The sequence below is a fragment of the Anguilla rostrata genome, chromosome 14 (genome assembly GCF_018555375.3).
Source record: "Anguilla rostrata isolate EN2019 chromosome 14, ASM1855537v3, whole genome shotgun sequence".
NCBI lineage: Eukaryota > Metazoa > Chordata > Actinopteri > Anguilliformes > Anguillidae > Anguilla > Anguilla rostrata.
The window spans coordinates 35078552-35100021 of record NC_057946.1 but is presented as its reverse complement, the minus strand read 5'-3'; the positions used below and the strand labels follow the sequence as shown (position 1 = coordinate 35100021).

The window sequence follows — 21470 nt, the reverse complement described above, 5'->3', positions numbered from 1 at the left end:
ATATTAGTATGGCTGATATTTGTAGGACTGGTATTCATAGGGCTGATATATGTGGGATTTGTGCTCAGCTGTGGCTGGTGATGCTAAGATCAGCTCCACTCACTTCCTGTCTGGCCCGAGAGGATTAACCGTGTATAACCAGCGGGTCCCTGAATCTCCAGAGTGGAGCCCCTCAGCACTGACAACTCTTCAATGATTTTTTTTATCATTTTATTTTTTCCCCCCTTAATATATAATTCAGCAGGAGCAGCTGCCCGGTTCCCTGGGGATCCAGAGCGACTCATGCGTGACGGCGCCTCTCGCCGTCTCCCCGTTTCAGAAATAGCAACACGCGCCTATCAATTACCCATCACAACCTGGAGTAATAACAACCCATGGCAATAATAAATAATCATAACAATAATAACTGATGCATTATTAATGTGCTGGCGGAGGAGTGACGGGTGACAATCAGCACCAAAGTGCCCCCAGGGCCCCCTCGTCGTTCATATTCCGCTCTGTCAAACTGCTCCTCCCACCCCTCCCCTGCCCACCCCTCCCCGTTACCATGGTGAGTCAACCCTGTTCTGGGAATGGAAAATGCATCCCGTAAAAATTTGCTGGGAATTGTCACTTGTCACCTCCCGTTTTTTTTTTTTTTTCAAGCTTCGCATGGAAATTAATATTCATCTCACGTTCACTGCGTCCCAGCAGAGCGGAGAGGAGGGTCGCAGTCCACCAGAGGTGGAAAATCCAGGTTCAGAAAGTAAAAGTCCTCCCCAGTATTTTGTTCCAATCACCTGCATTTGCTAATTAGCACAATTCTTCAGCCAGGAGGTAGAAGTACCTCTTCTGCACCCCCACCCCCACAAAACATCACGTTCCCATAACGAGAACAGCGATGATAAGTAACACACCTGTACCCCCCAGGAGGGGGAAGGGAGTAAAATCATCGGCTATATTCCATCTGGCCTGCAGATTTATGTAACACTGTGCATGGCTTGCATTCTATTCTAAACCTGTACTTTTCCCCAGAACAGCATTACTGCACACAGCTTTAAAGCAGGGGCTGTACACACATATTTCCTGGAGCCAGCAGCACAGCAATCTGTGGAAGCAGCAGCTCTGTGATATCTATGGTACGACATGAGCCGTCTGGGGAGAGCAGAAGCCCTGTGTTATCTATAATAGGAAATAAGCCATCTGTGGAAATAAGCATCTCCGTTATCAATGGTATACTGCAGAAACCTAAAAGTAAGTCAGCCTCAAACAAGTATTTTAGTCATATTTAGACATAAAATCTTTTTTCTATGACTTTTATTTGTTAAATAAGACAAAAATATTGTCAGTGAGGTGAGACAGTTGGACTCACTTCAAGATTTGCCAATGGAGTAAGAGAATTTCACTAGTCAAGCAAATAGAAACTTAAAACCAAGCTAATGTTTTCTATGTGAGAGAAAAAATAAGATTTTCAATATAATACTAAAACACTTAAGACATATTTTGCAGTTCTGGAAATAAGCCATCTGTGGAAAGCAGCAATATCTATGGTAGGAAATGATTTATCCTCACAATGAGCCTTTTCTTGGAAACACTTAACTGGCTGACAGTTTGGGTCTCTGACATAAGACTGTCATTCTGGAGAAATATCTGTGTAATGGGCCTTAGCTTAAACCTTTAATAAGAAATCTTATCCCTTTTTGTTTTAGAGAATTACAGCTTTAGATAACATTCCTCTTATCTATCACACCCTCCCCCCACCTCCACACACACAGACATTAATTTTAACTGAGGAAAAACATTGAAGGTTTAAATGTAGTTTTGTTTTTCATTTTTAAACCTGTTTTGGGGGTTCAAAGTGATCAGTGTGCTGCTATCATTTCCCCTCCCCATTCCCCTGGCACCTGTGCATTCTTTCTCAGATGTGTGCATATTGCCTATTTTATAATTACAAAGTCCCCAGTAAACACAAATGGACCACCCAACAACAACACCAATCCCATCTACATCAACAACATAACCAATAGTGACAACACCAACAACATCAGCAACAGCAACATCAACATCACCAGTAGTAACAACAGCACCAACAACATCAGCGATAGCAACACCCCCAACAACAACATCATCATCATCATCATCATCATCAAAAACAACAAGAGAACTATTGATTCTGGCCCTGTGATGAACACAACCATTGAACAGAGAGATCAATCAATCAGCTCACTCAGTAGAACTAGTTGGCCAGACCAGACATGCAGAAAAACTCCGTAGAGGGCTCAATATCAGGTCAGCTCTAATAGAGTATATTTTACCCTGATGGACTACATGTGATCCTTACTGGATTCATATAAAGTCTGAACACAAACGTTTTACTGCAACAGAGTGTTCACACTTGTCCTGTGGTGGAATTGTGTGCATCTGCTCAACTATGACCTCACCTGATTGGCTATCCGCCGCCCTCCAATGAAAGGAGACCATAGCCTCTGAACCTCCAGCAGCACGTGGTTGAAGTACTCTGGCTCCGCCCTCGCCCGATTCCGAATGCCCTCCTGAGAAACAGAACAGCCCAGGGCATGTCAGTGTGGGATCTCAACATGCTTCCTGCACCTGAGATTGTACTCCTTGTTGAGTTGCAGGGGTCAAGAATCAACCAGCTAAATGTGTCTGTGTTTGTGTGTGTATGCATGTGTGTGTTCCTTTGTGTGTGGGTGCCTTTGTGTGTGGGTGCATGTTTGCGTGTGTGTGTTTGTGGGTGTGGGTACATGCATGCGTGCATGTCTGTGTTTGAGTGTGGGTGTGTGTGGGTGAGGGTGTGGGCGCATGTGTGCGTGCGTGCGTGTTTATGGGTGTGTGTGTGTGTGTGTGAGACCATGTGGGGCACTGACACCAGAACAGTAGCTGAGGCCCTTTATTGTCTGTTTCTGTAATTCTGCACCATGTATTACACAACCGCTGCATCCACACCAAAGAGAAGTGCCGCTCCTGGCAGTGAGAGATAATGGCAGCATGGCTCCAGTGAAGTGGACAGAGGTCCCCTCTGCATTAGTCACTGATGCACTCACACACCACACGAGCAGGGAAACCCTCCAGCACAGGATCCACGCCACGGTGGGGCTTTTAACAGCCCCGTGCCTCTATCCCCATTTGTTCTGCCATTACTTTTCTCCCACAATGCACTGGGTAAACACACTGGTTCTGTGCTACAGGTCAGGCTCTCTTCCACTTCTCCCCTTACGGTTCAGGCCAAAGTGAAACCACTGTGAAAATGAATGAAGTGCTTACTAATTAATCACATGCATATGTACTAATATTATGGGCTGTACATGTAAGGTGTTTTTATTATCAAACGTTCTTACAGTGTTTATCTAGTGCTCACAGCAGCCTGTGAAGCAGGGGCTATTTGACCAGAGACAAAAAAAGTTCCACAGATACGTGGATTTAGTGCTGATCAACATTAGTTAGAACATTTCATAACTAGTTATGACATTTTTCCCTCTTTTCTCTCATTTTTGTAGGACTTGGTTTGGAGGATCGGGGACTCCCGGAGCGGAGCATGTTTGATACATCGGTACATGGTGCTGTGTGGAGTTCAGTGGGGGTATCAGTTAGTTGGTGGAATGTGGTCTGGTGTGCTGCTGGGTTGGTAGGTTGTAGTGTTGGTGGTTAGGTGTGTTAGGTAGGTTGGTGGGTTGGTGTGTGGTTGGATAGGTGGGTTCATGTGTGGGTGGGTACTCTGTGCCATGGGGTGGTTGTGGTGGGGGATACAAGTCGATGCCCGTCCTGTGCCTACCCTGCTTGGCCCGCTCAGTGCCAGAGTGAAGGAGGTGAGGAGTGATGCCAGGGCTTTGGGGATCAGGGCTGAAATGAACAGCAGGAGGTGCTGTGGAGCACAGCTGTCATCTGGGAGAGGGAGGGCCCTCATGTCAGCCACAAACCTGCAGAGAGAAAGTGGGAAGGAGGGAGAGGGAGGGAGAGAGAGAGAGAGAAGGAGGGAGGGGGAGAGAGAGAGCGTAAGAGAGTGAGAGAGAGAGAGGGAGGGAGGGAGGGAGAGGGAGTAAGAGAGAGGGAGGGTAGAATGGAGAAGCAGGGATAGAGAAGGACAGAGATGAAGAGGGAGGATGAGGAAGGGAGAGGAGAGATGAGGGAGATAAAGAGGGGGAAGAATAGATGAGGGCAAAGTGAATAAACAGCACCCTGTGTGACCTAGCATCTCGCCCCCTTTTTCACTGATCCCAGAGTCTCTGCGGGGAGAGAGCTGGGGCCATCATCCTGATAAATGGTTTCATCAGCCGCAAAACCCCAGGATGAAATTAAGGACAGGAAATGTGGCAGTGGCCCAGGGCCCTGGGTCTGCTGCTTTTTCATTTCTAAACCAGCTCCACTGCTGAACTTATCAGTCATTATTTGGAAAGGAAGTCACCCACCTGGCACTCAGGGTATAAATCAGTATAAATCAGTTTAAATCAGTGTGTGAAGCCAATTTAATGATAACCTGAAACCTGCAGAACTGTCAACCTCCAGTGGAATAATGGAATCAAGGCAACACTTTAGCCCTGCGAGCCTGAAAATCAAAGCATTAGTTGATCTCACCAAGTAAAAGTCTTGGGGACACTTTTAACATTGAAACAACTGCATTTCCCCTCCACAGCACAGGGGGCACTGCATTCTGTCCTCACCCCTGCTGCTCAGTGCCCAGTTTGTCGTGGATGATGTCCATCAGCTTGTTCCTGGCCTCCAGTGCCGTGCAGAACCCGGAGGACCACATGGGAACCTTAACGCTGACGGGGGCCGAGATGAGTCCTGCGGGGGTGGGGGTGAGTATCAGAGGGGGGGTATTCAGAAGTCGCACAGCCACACATGCTGCCTTCCTTAGCACCAGCCCCACACCCCTGATACAACTGCAAATATGCAAGGAATGTCAAGATTCAGTGCAGATGATCTCAGATTCGGGCCCACTGACTGCCCTGCGTGTTTTGTTGCAGCCTGTTTCTTGCTCATTTTGAGCCTGTTGAAAACACGTTTATGTTCCCCCATAATCTTTCCCCTTATCTGTGCAAAGTGAAAGGTTGGCTTGTTGCCATTTTCCACAGACTGTTTTCTTCCAATGACCAGGTATCCACACTTTAAGCAATTAGAACCCTGCTGATTTCACCTGTCAGTATAATTTAATCAGTTTAATGCAACCTCTTTGCAAAGTAATCGTTTGTCATTGAGCACCTTACAGAAGATAAAAGCATTAGTTGACCTAGCTGATTAAAAGTCCTGGCATGTGAATACGAGACATTTATTCTTTGTGACATGCATAGCTACTTTTGACATGATGTGCCTGAAGAGGGTAAATCATCCCACAGTTGACATTGACATTTTTAATAAAGAACAATTAACAGCACGTTACAATGCAGGGGTTGCCATTACTGTATGTTTGAAAAGAAACCCAGCCTACACTGAGGTTCCCCAGGACTGGAACCCAGCCTACACTGAGGTTCCCCAGAACTGGAACCCAACCTACACTGAGGTTCCCCAGGACTGAAACCCAACCTACACTGAGGTTCCCCAGAACTGGAACCCAACCTACACTGAGGTTCCCCAGAACTGGAACCCAACCTACACTGAGGTTCCCCAGGACTGAAACCCAACCTACACTGAGGTTCCCCAGAACTGGAACCCAACCTACACTGAGGTTCCCCAGAACTGGAACCCAGCCTACACTGAGGTTCCCCAGAACTGGAACCCAGCCTACACTGAGGTTCCCCAGGACTGGAACCCAACCTACACTGAGGTTCCCCAGGACTGAAACCCAGCCTACACTGAGGTTCCCCAGAACTGGAACCCAACCTACACTGAGGTTCCCCAGGACCCCCAGGCCTCAGACTGACCCCCCCAGCCCCAAGAGCGAACTGCTGGCCCCGGGGTGGCCCTCACCGTGCCAGTGCTGGGTGCACAGTCGCATGATCTCCTGGAAGACGTCAGGCGTGTCCTGGGCGTGCACGTTGAGGAACATCCCCAGTACCAGCTCTGTTCCAAGCTGCTTGAACAGGGGGTAGATGGACAGCGGCCCACAGCTTAAAAAGGAAAAAGCAATCTTTCATTTCTCCAGGTAAATTCTAAACACTTTTTGCCTGGCATGATACCAGCTATGGCACTGTCCTACTGGTGGTTGTTCAAAGTTCTGGAAAATGTAGAATGGTGTCATTCTAGCATACCCTCAAATCAAGGGCAAGTGTATGGTTGGACATTGCTTTACAATTAGTCACGAAAGGATATTTCCTTGATGTTTCCCTGGTAATAAACGGTACTAAACGGTACTAAACGGTGTTCCCGATGCCAATATTCAAATACTGATGTTCACCAGCGTTGCAAATTGAAAAGCCTTTCAAATGAGATTCAATGGGCCCAAACCACAAATAAACTAAATCCATACCTGGGTAACTTCAAAAAAGACAATGCATTTGAGGAAGGTGTCTTAGACACCAAAACGCCAGTCCTGTCCCGTTCTGTAATCGCGGAATGCTTCTGCATTCTCCAGCTTTGCTCGATCACTGGCTCAGTCTTTTATGGAGTTACCCAGAACACAAGACCTTCCCATGTGAATGTGATGTAACCGCACCTCAGTACATAACCGAAGCCTCACTCTTACAGCAGTGTGTCTGGGGGGACAGATTGTGCGATTACCTAACACAGAAGAAGTCCCTACACAATACGATGACACAGGTGAGGTGCATGCTGGGATGCATTTTAATCCCATGGTTCTTACCTTGCAGAGAGTCCCTTCAGACAGTTCTCACAAACACTACAAGGAGAAAAAACTGTTTAGAGACTCACACACAGTGCAAGAGAGAAACACACTTAAAACACTCACATACCTGTTCTATAATTGATTTCCTTGTGTTTTGTGTGTTACTGAGTTTCAACTCAAATATGACCTTTCAACTCTTTGTTTTCTCTGATGTGTTTATTTATTTATTTTATATTGATTGAATAGGGACTAATACATAAACATTTAACGCATAGTCTTAAGTCATGTATCATAACATTGCATAGCACAAGCTAATATTTGTCCCAAGGGCTTTCGTTACAAGGTTTTATCCTTTTTAGCATTTAGTTATTTATTATATTTCACTTGTTTATATTTATAGTACTTGGAAAATGCATGTGCAAAACTGAAGCACTTTGGGAACAGTATCCCAAGCAGTACCTAAACATGACAGTCTCCAATGATTTATGCTGTTAAATATCTCTAGAGCCACTAATAATTTTGGCTTTATTGCTGAACAGTCGCTTCTGCTGTCAGCTACCAGTGCGAAGTCCCAAGGCCTCTGCCTCTGGTTGAGAGATTTATGCTCTGAAAGTGTATTTTCTGATCAATCGAGAGAAGTCTTTGTTAGAGTGTGAATGTCACCTGTAGTCTGTGTACGTGTACCTGTTGATGTAGCCTGTGCAGGACTGAAGACACTTCCCTGTGAACAGGTGTGTGAGGGAGAGACGGAGCAGACAGGCCTCTTCACCTGAAATGACAGGTAGACACAGAGCACTGCATGAGAACTGTAACTCTGTTCAGTGCGACAGTCACCTCAGCCACTGCAGTCTAAAACATGAGGGGTCCCCTCTTTAGCCCTCAAAACAAGAAGACCTAAGAATGCTTTTATCAGCCGAGAAAGACAGTCTGATAAGCACAGAGACTCATCAATATATAAGTGTCTTATATTTAATATTCATGCAAGCTGCATAAGTAATATATTGTTATGCAGTATGTCCATGTGATACTGCTATGCATATTTCAGCTTCTGGACAGTTGGGATGAGTCAGTCCTGTAATACTAGGCAGTGTATTCTTTAAGAGCACTTACTGTCTGCGCAACATTACCATCTAGTGGTGACAAAAAAAAGTTAAGAATATGTCACACTTACGAATGACCTCAACTACTGATACGTTAGAAGTTCATTTTAGAGCATGTTAGAGGTTATCCTGCATTTCCAGGAAAATGCTTCCATCAAATGAGGAAAGATAAATAAAGCCCTCCAGCACTGCTAATGCACACCTTGAACAAAATAACTGGTGGTCAGTTAAGTCCTTGCGTCACAGCTCACTGTGTACACAAAATGGCTTCGATTATACCTGGAGGTCAGTAAATTTATCTTACATCACAGTTCACTGTGTACACAAAATGGCTACAATTTGAACTGGAGGTCAGTAAATTTACCTTAAATCACAGTTCCCTGTGTACACAATGGTTGGGGTACGGATTGGGGGTCAGTAATCTGATCCTGGTGCTTTGAACACGGCAGGAAGTACTACAGCACGAAGTAAACGAAAAGTGATAAAAAGTATTCCTGTAACGGTGAGTGACTTTGAGTACTCAGCAGTCGCTAAGTGAATGAACTTATCATTCTGCTCATAGTCAAAAATGACAGAAGAACAAAAATACTGAAACAACACAGTTCATTTTTTTGGTGCCTACACACATTCAGCAGCTGGATAGACTCCTTCAGGTCAGCCAATGGCAAACAGAAGACTACATGTCCTTTGATGGAGACATGCCAGCTGGTGCTTACCATTGGCTGTGACGATGTTGTCCCCGTACAAAGGATGCATAACATCATTGGGGTCTTTCTGGAAAATTGAAGATTTCTCTGGAAATGTGCAAGAGGTGAACATTACTATCAGGAGATAGGGTGACCAGGAGAAACAGTAATCAGGAGAATATGTGCTGCACACTTAAGACTACAGTATGATCATTCTGAGAGCTGCTGTGGTAGATGGATTTGCATGTCACATGGTAACTTTCTTTATAAGCGTGAAACAATATGCCCAAGCATGGCGTCTCTTCGATGGGTTTCAAACAGATCTCATATTTCAACATGCAGTGTAAAGTCAAATTCTCATTGAAGCTTCCTGTGCATTCAGCTCAGTGACACAAGTATTGTAAAACAGCTTTTAATGTACATATATTTCTACAGAAACACTGCCAGAGAGGAAGCAGATTATATTTTGAAATACACAAACAAAAAGACTTCCTGTTTTACAAATGGTAGTCAGAGGTCTGGGGTGAGTACATGTTAAACACAGTCTTACTAGAACAGTAGACAGACAAGCTCGTTTTTCTCATTCATGAGACATTAACTGGTGTTAAGCATGAAAGTAAAGCAATTAAGACATCAAAAAATAAAAATACATTCTTTTTGTGTTCCACAATGGGATTCTCACATTTAAATGGCCCATATGCACGCCAATCATATACACTGTTGCTATTTTGTGTGTGGGCCTGGCTTCGAGGTCATCATTTCACCATTTATATCTGTTTGTTTAACCACCAAAGACACTGGCTTTCATGCTTTCAGGTAATACAATTTGAACAGATATTTATAGGTGTTAACTAACAGGGCAATTGTGTTAGTCAGTTGCTGTAGTCAGAGTTGGCTACAGTAATGTTAGCACACGCTGGCTGTACTGTACGCAGTTAGCTAGTTATTATCTTGGGTTTAGCTAAGTTTGTCAAAGCATACATTTTTTAAAAGAGGCATGCAAATTTTTGTAGTCATTACTCAACACCTAGTTTGGTTTAGGTAGTGTTATTGGTGGAAAACGCCAATAAAATGAAAAATTGAATGCAATTCCAGACTTGTTACATTATTTTAACATGACAATTAAGGTTGGGTGTTTTAATCGTTCACTATACCCAATGCAAAAGAAATCTTAGCCTACATGTTAAGACATGTGAAGCCTTCACGCGTGAGAGAATGTAAATGAGTCTTTTGTGTTTATTTAAAAAAAAAAAAGGATCCCGTACCCGTAGGCTACTACACACGTGCTGTCTAACAATCCTTTTCACCAAAGCAATCCTAAACTGTTTAATTGTATATGAAGTAAGTGAGGTGGGGAAAAATACATTCACATAAGCATAAAAACCGTCAAATTCACATTAGACAGTAAACATATCTTGAACGACACAATTAACTACACACAACTCGCCTGAAGAGCTCCCTATATTGTCCAAACCTGTGGGCAAATTCAATATAAAAAAAGCCATGTAAATGTCATACATTATTATTATTATTATTATTATTATTAGACTAGTAGTAGCAGCGGCCGCAGCAGGAGCCAGTAATTGTAATAATCAATAGTGCATTAAATAAACACTTACTGTAAACATTCATATTGACATGAGCTTCATAGCAAATAGGCCTAGATTCTTAGAATTACGATGTAATTACAATGGCAAAAAACGTACAGTGAATATTTATTTTGCTCTACAATGCTATTTTCATGCTTTAGTACCAGTGGTGTAGAATACAGTTTGTGCACTCCACCGCTTTAACAAGCGAGGTTACGTTAGATTGCAATCTAACGTAACCTCGTTCGCTTCCAGGGTGTCCTTAGGTTGAACTTTCTTATGTACACTGCTTGCCGGCCGGTTAGTTTTTTTGCTTTTGATCTGTAGCTAACATCCACATCATAAAAATCATATTCATTTGTAGTGCGGACTTTGACTCACTTGAAGAATTTAGACCAATAACCACAGGGAACTAATCCGAGACTTGGAACTAATCCCGAGTCTCGCATTTTATGACATTCGCTACATTGTAGGCCAATTTTTACTCCTTATTAGGGGTCAAAATACAAAATGTGTTAGAGCATGTGATTTATGATTTGGAATGTAGCCTACTACAAACAGGCTACTGCTACTAGCGTGAGACAACTGTGTGATGTATGCTGACAAACCAGCCTAAAAGTGAACTGTAGAACCGTAGAAAATATCAACCGACCGGTAATAGGAACGTAATAGGTATGACGTATTACGTTACCTGCTGTCATAACTCTGTAATCAAATCCAATACATTTATTTTAACGCTGTGATATTAGAGCACACAAAGGAATATACAGTAAAGAAAGGAAGGATTTAGATAGCACGTCTACACGCTACAGACGAACCGTGGCAGAATCGTACCGCAAAGTAGCTCTTTCATCCCTTGCACTGAACACACGAAAGATGTTGACTTGTTGAGCAGCCTGGCTTCAAATATACGGCTTCCATGCTTTTTGATGCGATGCTCGTAAAAAGCCACCGGATCTCGATAGAATTCGAGCGACTTGTCACTGAGCAGTGATACTCCAGAGCTTCCAGGTAATTTGGACATATTAGACGACACAATCAAAATTTTTTTTTTTCCTACTGCAGTAATAGCCTAAAGCTAAAGTAGATGAGCTATCAGTGCGCCAGTGAGTTATAAGTTTGAATAGCTACAGGGAGGCTACTGCAACTGAACTCAATGTATTTTTAAAGTATCATCATCATCTGATTGTCTCGCCCCGTTGTCCGTGGGAAAAATTACGGAGTAAAAAACTACTTCCTGGAGTCTTAAGTCCCGCCCCCTGATTACCAGGTATATGCAATGGGAAAGCTCCCTGACCATGGCGTAATTACGCTAAATCGTTTAAATATTAACCACAATATTCTGTTAGCAAACCGCTCTCAGTCAGTTATACTAGATTCTATTTTGTTGTGTGTACGAATGTGGATTTTTCCATTATTATGTACAAAGCAGAGGAATCAAGCAGTAGGAATAACATTTATTTCCTTGTAATAATAATAACCATTTAAGAAACGAGGAAATGTAGTCCCTACCCTTTTTTCACCATGCAATTATTCATTTTACAAGTTTTACATTGACACACTATGTAACCCTGTATAGCTACTGTAGCTTATAGCTGGGTTTGTGCTGGAGAATCAGAATAACTGAAGGTCTGGAGTGTGGTGTATGTCACAAACAAACTTTTGTTCATTTGGTCAAATTGGTATGATGACTGCAAAATTGCATAGTTGTTACAAAAATAGGTTAAAAATCTATAATGCTTAGTATTTGAATTATTCTTAATTTGTGTTGAGGGATAATTTTGGTGTCAGGTGTCACATCTGTATTTTCTTTTCTGTTTCTTATATGTTATTTTGTCTCAGGGCATACCATGGATGAAAAATACCACTTGATACACTATCTAAGGAGAGGTGTTGAGCCGGCTTGAAGCCTAGCTCAAAGTTCGGGAACAGATGCACTGTGACCCATATTAGCTGTAATAGTAGCTGCCTGATCAAGGGTGAGCCTCCCTCCCTGTCTTATCCTGGGTGTCTAAAGCCGTGGTTCTCAATCTCTGTCCTGGAAGACTCCTGTCTTTGCTGTTTTTATTTTTTATTTTTTGAAACCAACCTCTAGACCAATGAACATATTTGATTATGTTCTTTCAGAATTTATTTCTTTAAATTTATTGACTCAATACAGGTTTGGCTTGTTATTTGCTTTGTCTTTGAATTCTTCATGATCTGACAAAGGGCTTAGTTTCAGTGACCATCTGTCTGTATATATTCACCTATTAGGACCCCACTGATTCACCTGTCAGCCTTGTGTGCATGTGTGTGTGTATGTGTATATATTACATATATGTATTATTGACGACTATTCTCTACATGTATATACTTCTTTCCCTTTTACAGTCTGCTGTCAACAAGTAAACACAGTGTGACAGTTATAAATTTGCAGTGCTCAATTTTACCGAATTCATTTAATGTACAGTGCTTTAGAGTGAAATGTTCAGTGATAAAGGAACTCTTACAGATAATTTATGGTCTCTATTGGACTCATATGTACTCTGTTACAGTTGAATTAACGCCAGACATTTTACTGTTTATAAGCATATTTTGATCCTCATATAAATTATAAATTTTTAAATGTCATGGTTGCCATACCAACTGCTGCTCTTTGTCCACTGGTGTTATCACGTGACATCATTTAAAATCAGGCGGAGGTGGCTCTGTTTCATAGGCATGTAGGAGCTGCAAATTTTGTTCCTGTCATTTTCATTTCACCCACAGATGTCACTTGTACACGTACGAAAATAAAGGAACTTAACTGATGTCATTAACATCAATTGAAAAAACCATGGGCAACAAAGACATTATTCATTATTTAGCAATGACTAAATTAAAAAGTCAGTTTCATCAGCAACTCCCAAGTGGAAGGCATAAAGCAATTTTAAAAAATTGTTGCTGAATACTGGAGCTTCCCACATCTTTCTTACGCAACAAGTCACTCACTTACACACTCACTCTCTCTCACACACACGCACACACACACACACACACACACATGCACACATATCTACACACTCACTCACACACACGCACACACATAGCTACACACACACTCATGCGCACACATATCTATATGCACACACATATCTACACACACAATCACGCACACACATCCACGCTGACAAAAAAAAAAGCACACACACACAGACACATATAGTCACACAGAGACAACCTCACAGCCGCATGGGAACAACAACAACAGATATATTAGATCTTTATGGGAGATAAATTTGTTTTTAAATAGACTTTAGTGAGTAATCCCTCTTTCGGACATTGCTGACTTAATTAGCAGTTATGTCATATTTTATGAACAGCCAATCCTGGTCCAGGAGTGCCAGAGATGTGTCTGGTTTAGCTCCACATGAACCCCCAAGAGCATAACTGGATTAATTATTATACTTAATGAGGGAGCATGTGTTGGAGACCTTCTGAGTTTTACTCTTCAGACTTTGAATATTCCAGCCCAGGCTCTTAAAAATCCATTAACTGTGCAAAAGCGCAGACTAAAAACAAAACCCAGATACATCTCAGGAACTCCAGCGCCCAGCCCTTCCAGAGTTGCTTATCTCAGAGTATCAGAGTTGCCTGTTGTTTGCTTTCAACAGAGGCACAACAATGATTTACAGAGAAATATGAAAATTGGCCCAACCTGAACCCCAAAAAGCTATTCAGTGAGGTTAAAAAAAAACACCTTAGTGGGAGGCAAAAACACTGAAACATTATTTTACAGAGTTTCCTGCTTTGTGTCAGTAGTTAAAGTTGGGGGAAAATGGTAATGCAGAGAAAATTGGGAACCTCTCAAATTATCATAGTGGCTGGGCAGAATATAGCTCAGGGTAGCTGGAAAGAAAGACAGCCCAAGCAGGGCAGTGTGTATTCATTAGCAGGTCAAAAATAACGAACTAAACCCATATAAATGAACTGAAGTGAGATAGAAAATTGTACTGTATTAAATTATTTGTGCGTTATAAACTGTTTAAGTCTGTTAAAACTCCCACCAGTCTGTTTATGCTGCATGTTAACCCTTCTGAGACTGCTTTTCCTTTTATGCTCTCAACTTGTTCCCGCTGATCAGAAGTTTTACTACGGCAGAATAATTTATTAGTAATTTATAAAAAGGACTGTAATTTCTTAATGGATCCTATGGATGTAATCCTTAAATTAAAGCTGACAGTCTGCACTTCAACCTCATACGTATTGTGTAATTTAAAACCCAGTTGTAGTTTCATTTCCAGTGTCTGTCTCCAATAGAGTTTTAAAAACAGATTGGATGTTCTGCAAAAGAAAACTTTTTTTATTACACAACAGAACAAATCAATTTGAAACCCAGTTAAAACGACACGAAACTGTAAAGATGGAAAAAGTGAGATTTCATCAACCGCTTCAGGACTTTACTCATACCTTGAGTTTCTCTGCTGTACCGGCTCCTGATAGGCTGACGGGTGGAAACGGTCCAATCAATCAATAGGGCCTCATTGTCTCCGTGGGCAGTTTGGAGAGCAGGAAGTCAGAACAAAGTAGCATTCTTGTGTAGATTGTGGCTACACAAAAAATGAGCTCATGACACTGATCTCATCTAGCGTGAGAAAAATCGCCACTGGCTATTAGAGTCATGTGACACTAAGGCCTGTATTCAGCCAACATATATCCTTAACCCTTTTTTTCACAAACTCAGTTTGGCAAGTTATTTTAGTCATTGGTGAATGAAAAAAATGTTTTTGAAAATAATAATGATAAAATAACAACAACAACAACAACAATAATAATAATAATGAATACTTTTTTCAATCGAAGTCCAAATATTCTCTGGTGAAGCATGCTACCTGATAATTCGGGGGTGTTGCTTTCTTCTGGACTTTCTATCAGGTCCAACGACTGATGTGGACCTTTGAGGAACACTTCTGCTCTGTCAGCTTTTCAAAAACGTATAGTTTCTCATCATTGGTCAATTGTTTGCAGTCAAAACATTCACTGTGAATGGTTTCACAGTACAACCAATAGTACTGTTGCTCCTGCCATGTATACAAAATGGTTGCCCATAATGCATTGCCATTCACAGTGATAAGCAGTAAAATAATTTATCAGTACCATACTGCCCAAAATGCTGTAAATTACTGTGCCATTAACCACAATTTTTAAGAGTGTAAAAACCTGCAAGGGAAATGAGTACCTGACAGAGTCATTGTTTTAAAAGTTAATTTTTAAATGCATTATTTGAAAAATGTAGTCATTAACAGCATAAAAAGTCTTGTTGACTATGAAACCTAGCCTTGGAGTTATGTTATTAAAGTATTGTGAAATATGGTCCACTAAATTAAGATTCTGGAGAATAACCGATCCGCAGATGCTTGTAGCATGTGGCTTGTCGAATGAATGTGCTCAGTGACTCTGATGAACTATCCAGATAGATAGAGATCAGTGAGTCTCTGCAGAATACTAACAGCCTCATGAGCTGGAGTTCATGCATATGTGACATAACCCTACAGGAGTTGTAAATGTATTTTATTAGTTTTGATGTGTGTCCTGTTTAACATATTGAAATATTGAACAAATATAGCACCATGTACTATCCCAAACCAAAGAATATTGTGGTGTGGGGATGGCTGGTTTAAGCAGCCACACCTGCCCTGGGTCAAGCTAATTAGACCTGGCCAATTGGTTAAGAATTAGATAATTGGCCAGGCTAATTGGACCCAGGAACAGGAGTGGCTGCACCTGTGCGTAGTGAGGTAATCACTGCGCACAGGTTAAATCTGCCATCCCCACCCACACAGGGGAGCTCTCTGTCATGACAGGGTTTTTACATCTGCTCATTTGGCTGTTACCATCTTGCCAAACCCTCGTGGAATAAATGTGGACTGTCTGAACATCTTCTCCCTGTGTCTCTGTGCTGGAGGGCCCCAAAGAAAGCCACTTCGGTGGCCTGTGGCAGGCGTGTTTGCCACAGTGGCGCCCAACGTGGGGCTCCTCCGGCACAGCAAAGAGGCACAGGAGGGCCAGCCAGGAAGCACACTGGAGGAGGGGCGGCTGAGGTGTTCCCGACAGGGCTTCGGGCGGATCCTCCGGGCCAAAAATGGGGAGCGGAAGATGACCAGGGAGGGGAAGGAGGCAATCCTCAGCTGGGACGCTGAGGAGCTGTACCTGGCCGAGGAGGCAGGTCAGCGACGGGCGGGGCACGAGAGGTGGTCGCGCCGTGAGCTGGACTTGGCCGGGAAGGCGGGTCAGCCACGGGCGGCGCACGAGCGGTGGCCGCGCCGTTTTGCTTCCTTTCTCGTCCGTTCGGTTGTTTTTAGTTCTTTGTTTTGGCCTGGTTGGTTTGCCCGGAGCCCATGAGGGGATAAGCCTGCAGCCGCCCGCCAGCAGAGCCGACTGGCGGCCACCACAGCCACGAGGGTTCCTGGTCCCCAGCACCACAAGGCCAGTCCACCAGCCCACCAGCCCAGCCACCCCACCACAGCCCCTGGAACAGCCCAAGCCGGTGACGCCCCCACCAGCCAGCAGAGCAGCCCAGGACTTCCCGTGCTCCAGGAGGGAGGAGGAAGAAGGGCTGCCTTGTCGTCCGAAGGAGGGTCACCGCATGTACTGGACTGTTCCGGGGCCACCCACCCTGACTTTAAAAAAAAAAAAAAAAAATTTTTTAGCGTGTTTGGAGTTTTGTTTTTGTTTGTTGTCTTTGGCTTTGTTGGAGTGTGGGGGTGGGGGTGGGGGGGAGTAGGCTTCGGCCAGGGATTCTCCCTGGCCTCAGTTTGGCGTTGGGGGTATGTGGTGTGGGGATGGCTGGTTTAAGCAGCCACACCTGCCCTGGGTCAAGCTAATTAGACCTGGCCAATTGGTTAAGAATTAGATAATTGGCCAGGCTAATTGGACCCAGGAACAGGAGTGGCTGCACCTGTGCGTAGTGAGGTAATCACTGCGCACAGGTTAAATCTGCCATCCCCACCCACACAGGGGAGCTCTCTGTCATGACAGGGTTTTTACATCTGCTCATTTGGCTGTTACCATCTTGCCAAACCCTCGTGGAATAAATGTGGACTGTCTGAACATCTTCTCCCTGTGTCTCTGTGCTGGAGGGCCCCAAAGAAAGCCACTTCGGTGGCCTGTGGCAGGCGTGTTTGCCACAAATATGTAAAGAGTCAAAGAATAAGCGTAGGCTGGAGTGTGTTCTGTGTACAACCGTTTTGCTGAACTGTGAGGAGCTGTGTATTTGACTACTGTAAACAGCCCCAGGACATGGCTTGCTAGCTACAGTAGGCTTATAGCTATTTATAGGGTGATTTATGTACCTGTGCGTATTTAAACCCTGCTTGCTATTGTAGGCTTAAAACACAACTAGTCTGGAGTAAAAGTTGTTTGCTCCCTCCTATCAGGCTTATCCATACCTTTCCAGAGTATTGTCTGCTGTTTGGGCAGAGTTTCCTGTCTTGTGAATTCTAAACTGCGTTATGTCTGCAATGTGGAATTTTCTACAGTAAACTGTCTGACTAGAACAACTCAACTGTAATTTATTTGGATTAGGAACTGACAGCTGTTTTTCTGCACTGCCTTCTCTTACACCAAAAAAGGCATAAACCATAATTCTCAATGTTACATACATTTATTTAGCACTATTAGTAAATGCTAAAGCTTACGACATTACACCGTGTGACCTACTGTACACCCGATGCTCTGTGAAGACGACTATAATAATTTTGAAAGGTAAAAAGAGCAAACTACATTGAAAGTGTGAATTCTATATCATTGTGTTAATGCTGTTGTTATGTGGCGTCTATTGGAAATATTGCGTATTTGACAATGATTTTTGTGTTAACCCCCGTAGCTATATTAAAATATTGATACAGCAGACATATTTATCGATCTGAGAAATGCATGCAACGTGTAACATGAGTGTGTAAGATTCTTTCTGATAAAGTTTACATTTATTTGTCAGATACAGTCTGTGTCAAAATGTAAAACTAACGCATAACACTTTTCTTTCAGGCCAATTTTTATACCATCACGAAAGGAGGATGTTATGTCCCTGAATACACAGGATGCCTTGTGTACACGGTTACTGCGGAGTATGGGAAAATTGAATTAAACCACCAAATACTGTGATTCCTCTTCTCGTATTACTCTCGTTCCTTTGTTTATCTCACAGAGCAGGCAGTTCTTGTTCATCTAGTATGAATTATTGTCTTTCACTTTACAGTAATCTACATTATGTGTACGTCAGCTGCTGAGTGTTATTCCGGGTGGATGAAAAACAGGTTCGTTTGCCTTCATTCGCGTCCATAGTGCCAAATCAACCGTGAGGGTGCCAAATCTACTGCTAGCGTTGCTCGTAAGTGTCACATGGAGGCGACGGCGAAAATCTAGGCTCCGTTTTCTTTTCAATTCAAACAACTTGCAATCAATCTATTCACTTTGCATTATTGTTTCAATTTGTTGCGTAAATGCCAGTAAAGTGCTGTGAGTGCAGCACTAAGTGCGATCGTATTTATGGATGTAATTTGCCGTTGAAGGATACCATATTTAGAGTTTGGCATAGGCTACAGCTGTGAATTTTTACATAACATTAGGCGCAAAACATGTCATGAGAGAAACTATTGCAACACCTGGAAATCTTACTCTTTGTTACCTTGAATAAATTCTTCATAACAGTAATCATGCACTTGTCATTTAAAAATCATAATCAACATCAATATATAATCGACTGTATTGCAGAATGCTGAAAATAAACTTAATAAAGCTGCGTGTCCCCTTTCTGCCTCGGGGCGTCGCTGCTGCTTCCCTTTTATCGGTCGTTCTGGTTGTCCCCACACCTCCACGGACGAAAGCTACTATTTCTCCGCAAGTCAAACAGGCGAGACATTTCACTTCCAACCTGTCTTTGGTACCATGGCCCCACGCAGGCATGCTCTCATGCCATCTTCTTTACATTTCCGGATGATTTTAGTCTACGGCCAGCTCCCGAGGGAACATGAGAGCCCGTAGCAACTCAACACGTTGTCCGAACTCGAGAACCGAGGCGCCGAGCCCACAGGTGAGGGAAGTTGATCTGTGATTTGCATAACTTTGAACTGTGCGCAACTTTCACAGCGCTCCGTGCGCTGATTCAGACGCAATGGGTCAAATAATTTTGAAGGGGAATTGCAAAATATATAGCCTACTTTCACTACACTACGTTCCGTAACCTACCGTAAAATTGTTTTAAAATCATTTCTAAAACGTTATTTAGCCTAGTTTATAAATTATGCAACGGAGAACCTGAGGGCAGTTTGGAATTGCATGCGTACTCGTTACTTCAGGCGCGATAAATTAGACTACATTGGCAATTTATTAATTTTCTATAACGCTTAGGGTAGTAGTTGCCGTTTTTAGACCCCGCACGCCCCATTACGTTACATTCTTTCGCTCTTTTCTAGAGAGACTTAGAGCGGAACTAGAAATAATTTCTATATTTCAAATTATTATAATATTATTTTATTATGCTTACATTTCACTTTACCTGCTGACTCTGAGCAGCACTGTAATTAGCTTACGGTGGCTATAGTTATGAATAATCTGGTTAATATTTTGCACTGTGCATCGTTCAACATAGGCTACATGGCTAGCTGAGATACTTCTGAATATAAAGCTGTACTGATGAGGATGTGCGCTGTTCTTTAATTAAACTGTATATGGACACCGTATTTTGTGGTGTACATGCGTTTCTCGTAGGCTGCATTTAGCACTAATTGCCAGCGCATTAAAATTTGTCTTCAGTCATTTTTTTACTGGTTATATTAGTGTGTTGGGACACATGCGTTATTGGGGAAAGTTTGGAGCGAAACCGATCTGTATTGTCTCATACGTGAATTTAATGCAGCGTGGTTGGGTACTAACCAGCCATTTGAACCGCGGTTTATTTAAGGGCACTGCTTGAAGTAAAAGCTGTTGTTTTGTCATCTAATTTAATGTTAGCTTTTTTGTGCCTATTATTATTATTAGTAGTAACTGCATATTAACAAATTATTAAAACACCACTATTTTGCGGACAATTTCGTCTTGAGTGCGTTAACAACAACCATGCAGCCTTATCATGTGAGCTAACAATGTCATTTCTGCAAGTCAAGTTTCAGGCTGGTAAGCAGTAGCATCACCTACCAATGAAAATGAACAATATACATGGAAAACAACTGACCTATTATTTTATTCAGAACATGCTTTCCACACCCCTCCACCAATTATGAGACTTTACACTGAGCTGCTTATGCGTCTGAGATAATTTTGTGCAACTGCAGAAAAAAGTAAAAAATAAGCATAATTCAACAATGATGAGTGCAGCTTTGGTTCATGGGAAGGGTTGGTGGTTAGCATGACATTGTTTTGAAAAATAAATAAAAAATCCCCTTTGATAGAATACATTCAGGGTCCCTGTTAATTTGACTCGTGTAAACTGTGTTGATTTGACGCTGAGAATGGTTTACCTTCCTATAGCCTATATACATTTTTTTACACCAGGTAAATAAACAAAGCACAACTAAAAACAATATATATCACATGGGTTTGAACAAAAAGTCTGCATTTCATAGAAGAGTTGGATCACAGAAGATGTGTTCATTCATAAAATGGCCCCTGAATTTTGGGAGCCATGTGAGTTCAGTGCCATATTTACTCTTTAGAATAATGTACTCTTGTTTATGTAATAATTTGCTGATATAATAATTTGTGACAATTCGTTTCTGACAAGTTCCTGTCTTAGTTTCACCATCATTAGCCGTCATACCTTACTGTAACTGTTTTCTCAAGAAAATGTGCAGTCGTTGGGCGTGGGCAGTAGATGTATCTGGAATATGTATTTGCCAAAATGCATTTTATATGTAATACTTATAAACTTTCTTGCTTTTCTGTGTCACCTATCAAACCACCCAGAACTCCACCAGTTTGATTGTAGTTTATAGATACATTTATTTGAAAGGTGTTTTCTATTTAAATGTACAAAATACATTTTGGTGTATTTTAATGCCGTTCCTGATAGTTGAGTTACAGGACTTATGTAACAGCTTATTTGGTCTGTAAACAGATATAACTGTAGTCAGCTGAGGGCTGTGAGATGGTAAAAACAGTCTCACGGTAGATACACAGACCTATAGGTACCAGCACAACTGCATTTCCTTACAACTGCATGTTCCTGCCACTAGCGGACTGCTGTAGTGCAGATTTACAAAACAAAGGCGGACAAACAGCTGTGCCATTGGCGGTCCGGTAAGCAATGGAATGCTGGGTACTGTAGTTCAATTTCAGAGGAGCCTCAAAGATAGAGGATGCTTGGTGACACCCTAAGTCAGGGGTCCTCAATCTTATACAGAAAGAGCCGGTGTGGGTG

The 21470-nt window shown here is 42.4% G+C and overlaps 2 protein-coding genes and 1 long non-coding RNA gene across 4 annotated transcripts in view; 2 read left to right on the top strand and 1 right to left on the bottom strand.

Annotated features, from left to right (window-relative positions):
* Window positions 1-11322, bottom strand: part of LOC135239083 (putative cytochrome P450 120) — a 41350-nt gene extending 30028 nt beyond the window's left edge. Inside the window, exons 1-8 of the mRNA XM_064307504.1 lie at window positions 10928-11322; window positions 8535-8612; window positions 7403-7487; window positions 6737-6772; window positions 5905-6044; window positions 4659-4782; window positions 3773-3917; window positions 2421-2531 (exon numbers count right to left, since the gene is read on the bottom strand). Coding sequence (XP_064163574.1) covers window positions 2421-2531; window positions 3773-3917; window positions 4659-4782; window positions 5905-6044; window positions 6737-6772; window positions 7403-7487; window positions 8535-8612; window positions 10928-11117 — 909 coding nt within the window. The 5' untranslated portion in view covers window positions 11118-11322. The remainder of the gene's footprint in view (window positions 1-2420; window positions 2532-3772; window positions 3918-4658; window positions 4783-5904; window positions 6045-6736; window positions 6773-7402; window positions 7488-8534; window positions 8613-10927) is intronic.
* On the top strand, window positions 10975-18212 carry LOC135239084 (uncharacterized). Of its 2 annotated transcripts, XR_010325281.1 has the most exons (3): window positions 10975-11104; window positions 11936-12072; window positions 18101-18212. It is a non-coding gene; the product is annotated as an uncharacterized LOC135239084 (long non-coding RNA). The 2 variants fall into 2 exon arrangements; XR_010325280.1 differs by lacking the exon at window positions 18101-18212 and having other exon boundaries at window positions 11936-14309.
* Window positions 18213-18899: 687 nt separating this feature from the next.
* si:dkey-247m21.3 (5-hydroxytryptamine receptor 4) overlaps window positions 18900-21470 on the top strand; it is a 90587-nt gene continuing 88016 nt past the window's right edge. Inside the window, 1 exon segment of the mRNA XM_064307913.1 lies at window positions 18900-19145. The gene's annotated coding sequence lies outside the window, so the exon portion shown is untranslated.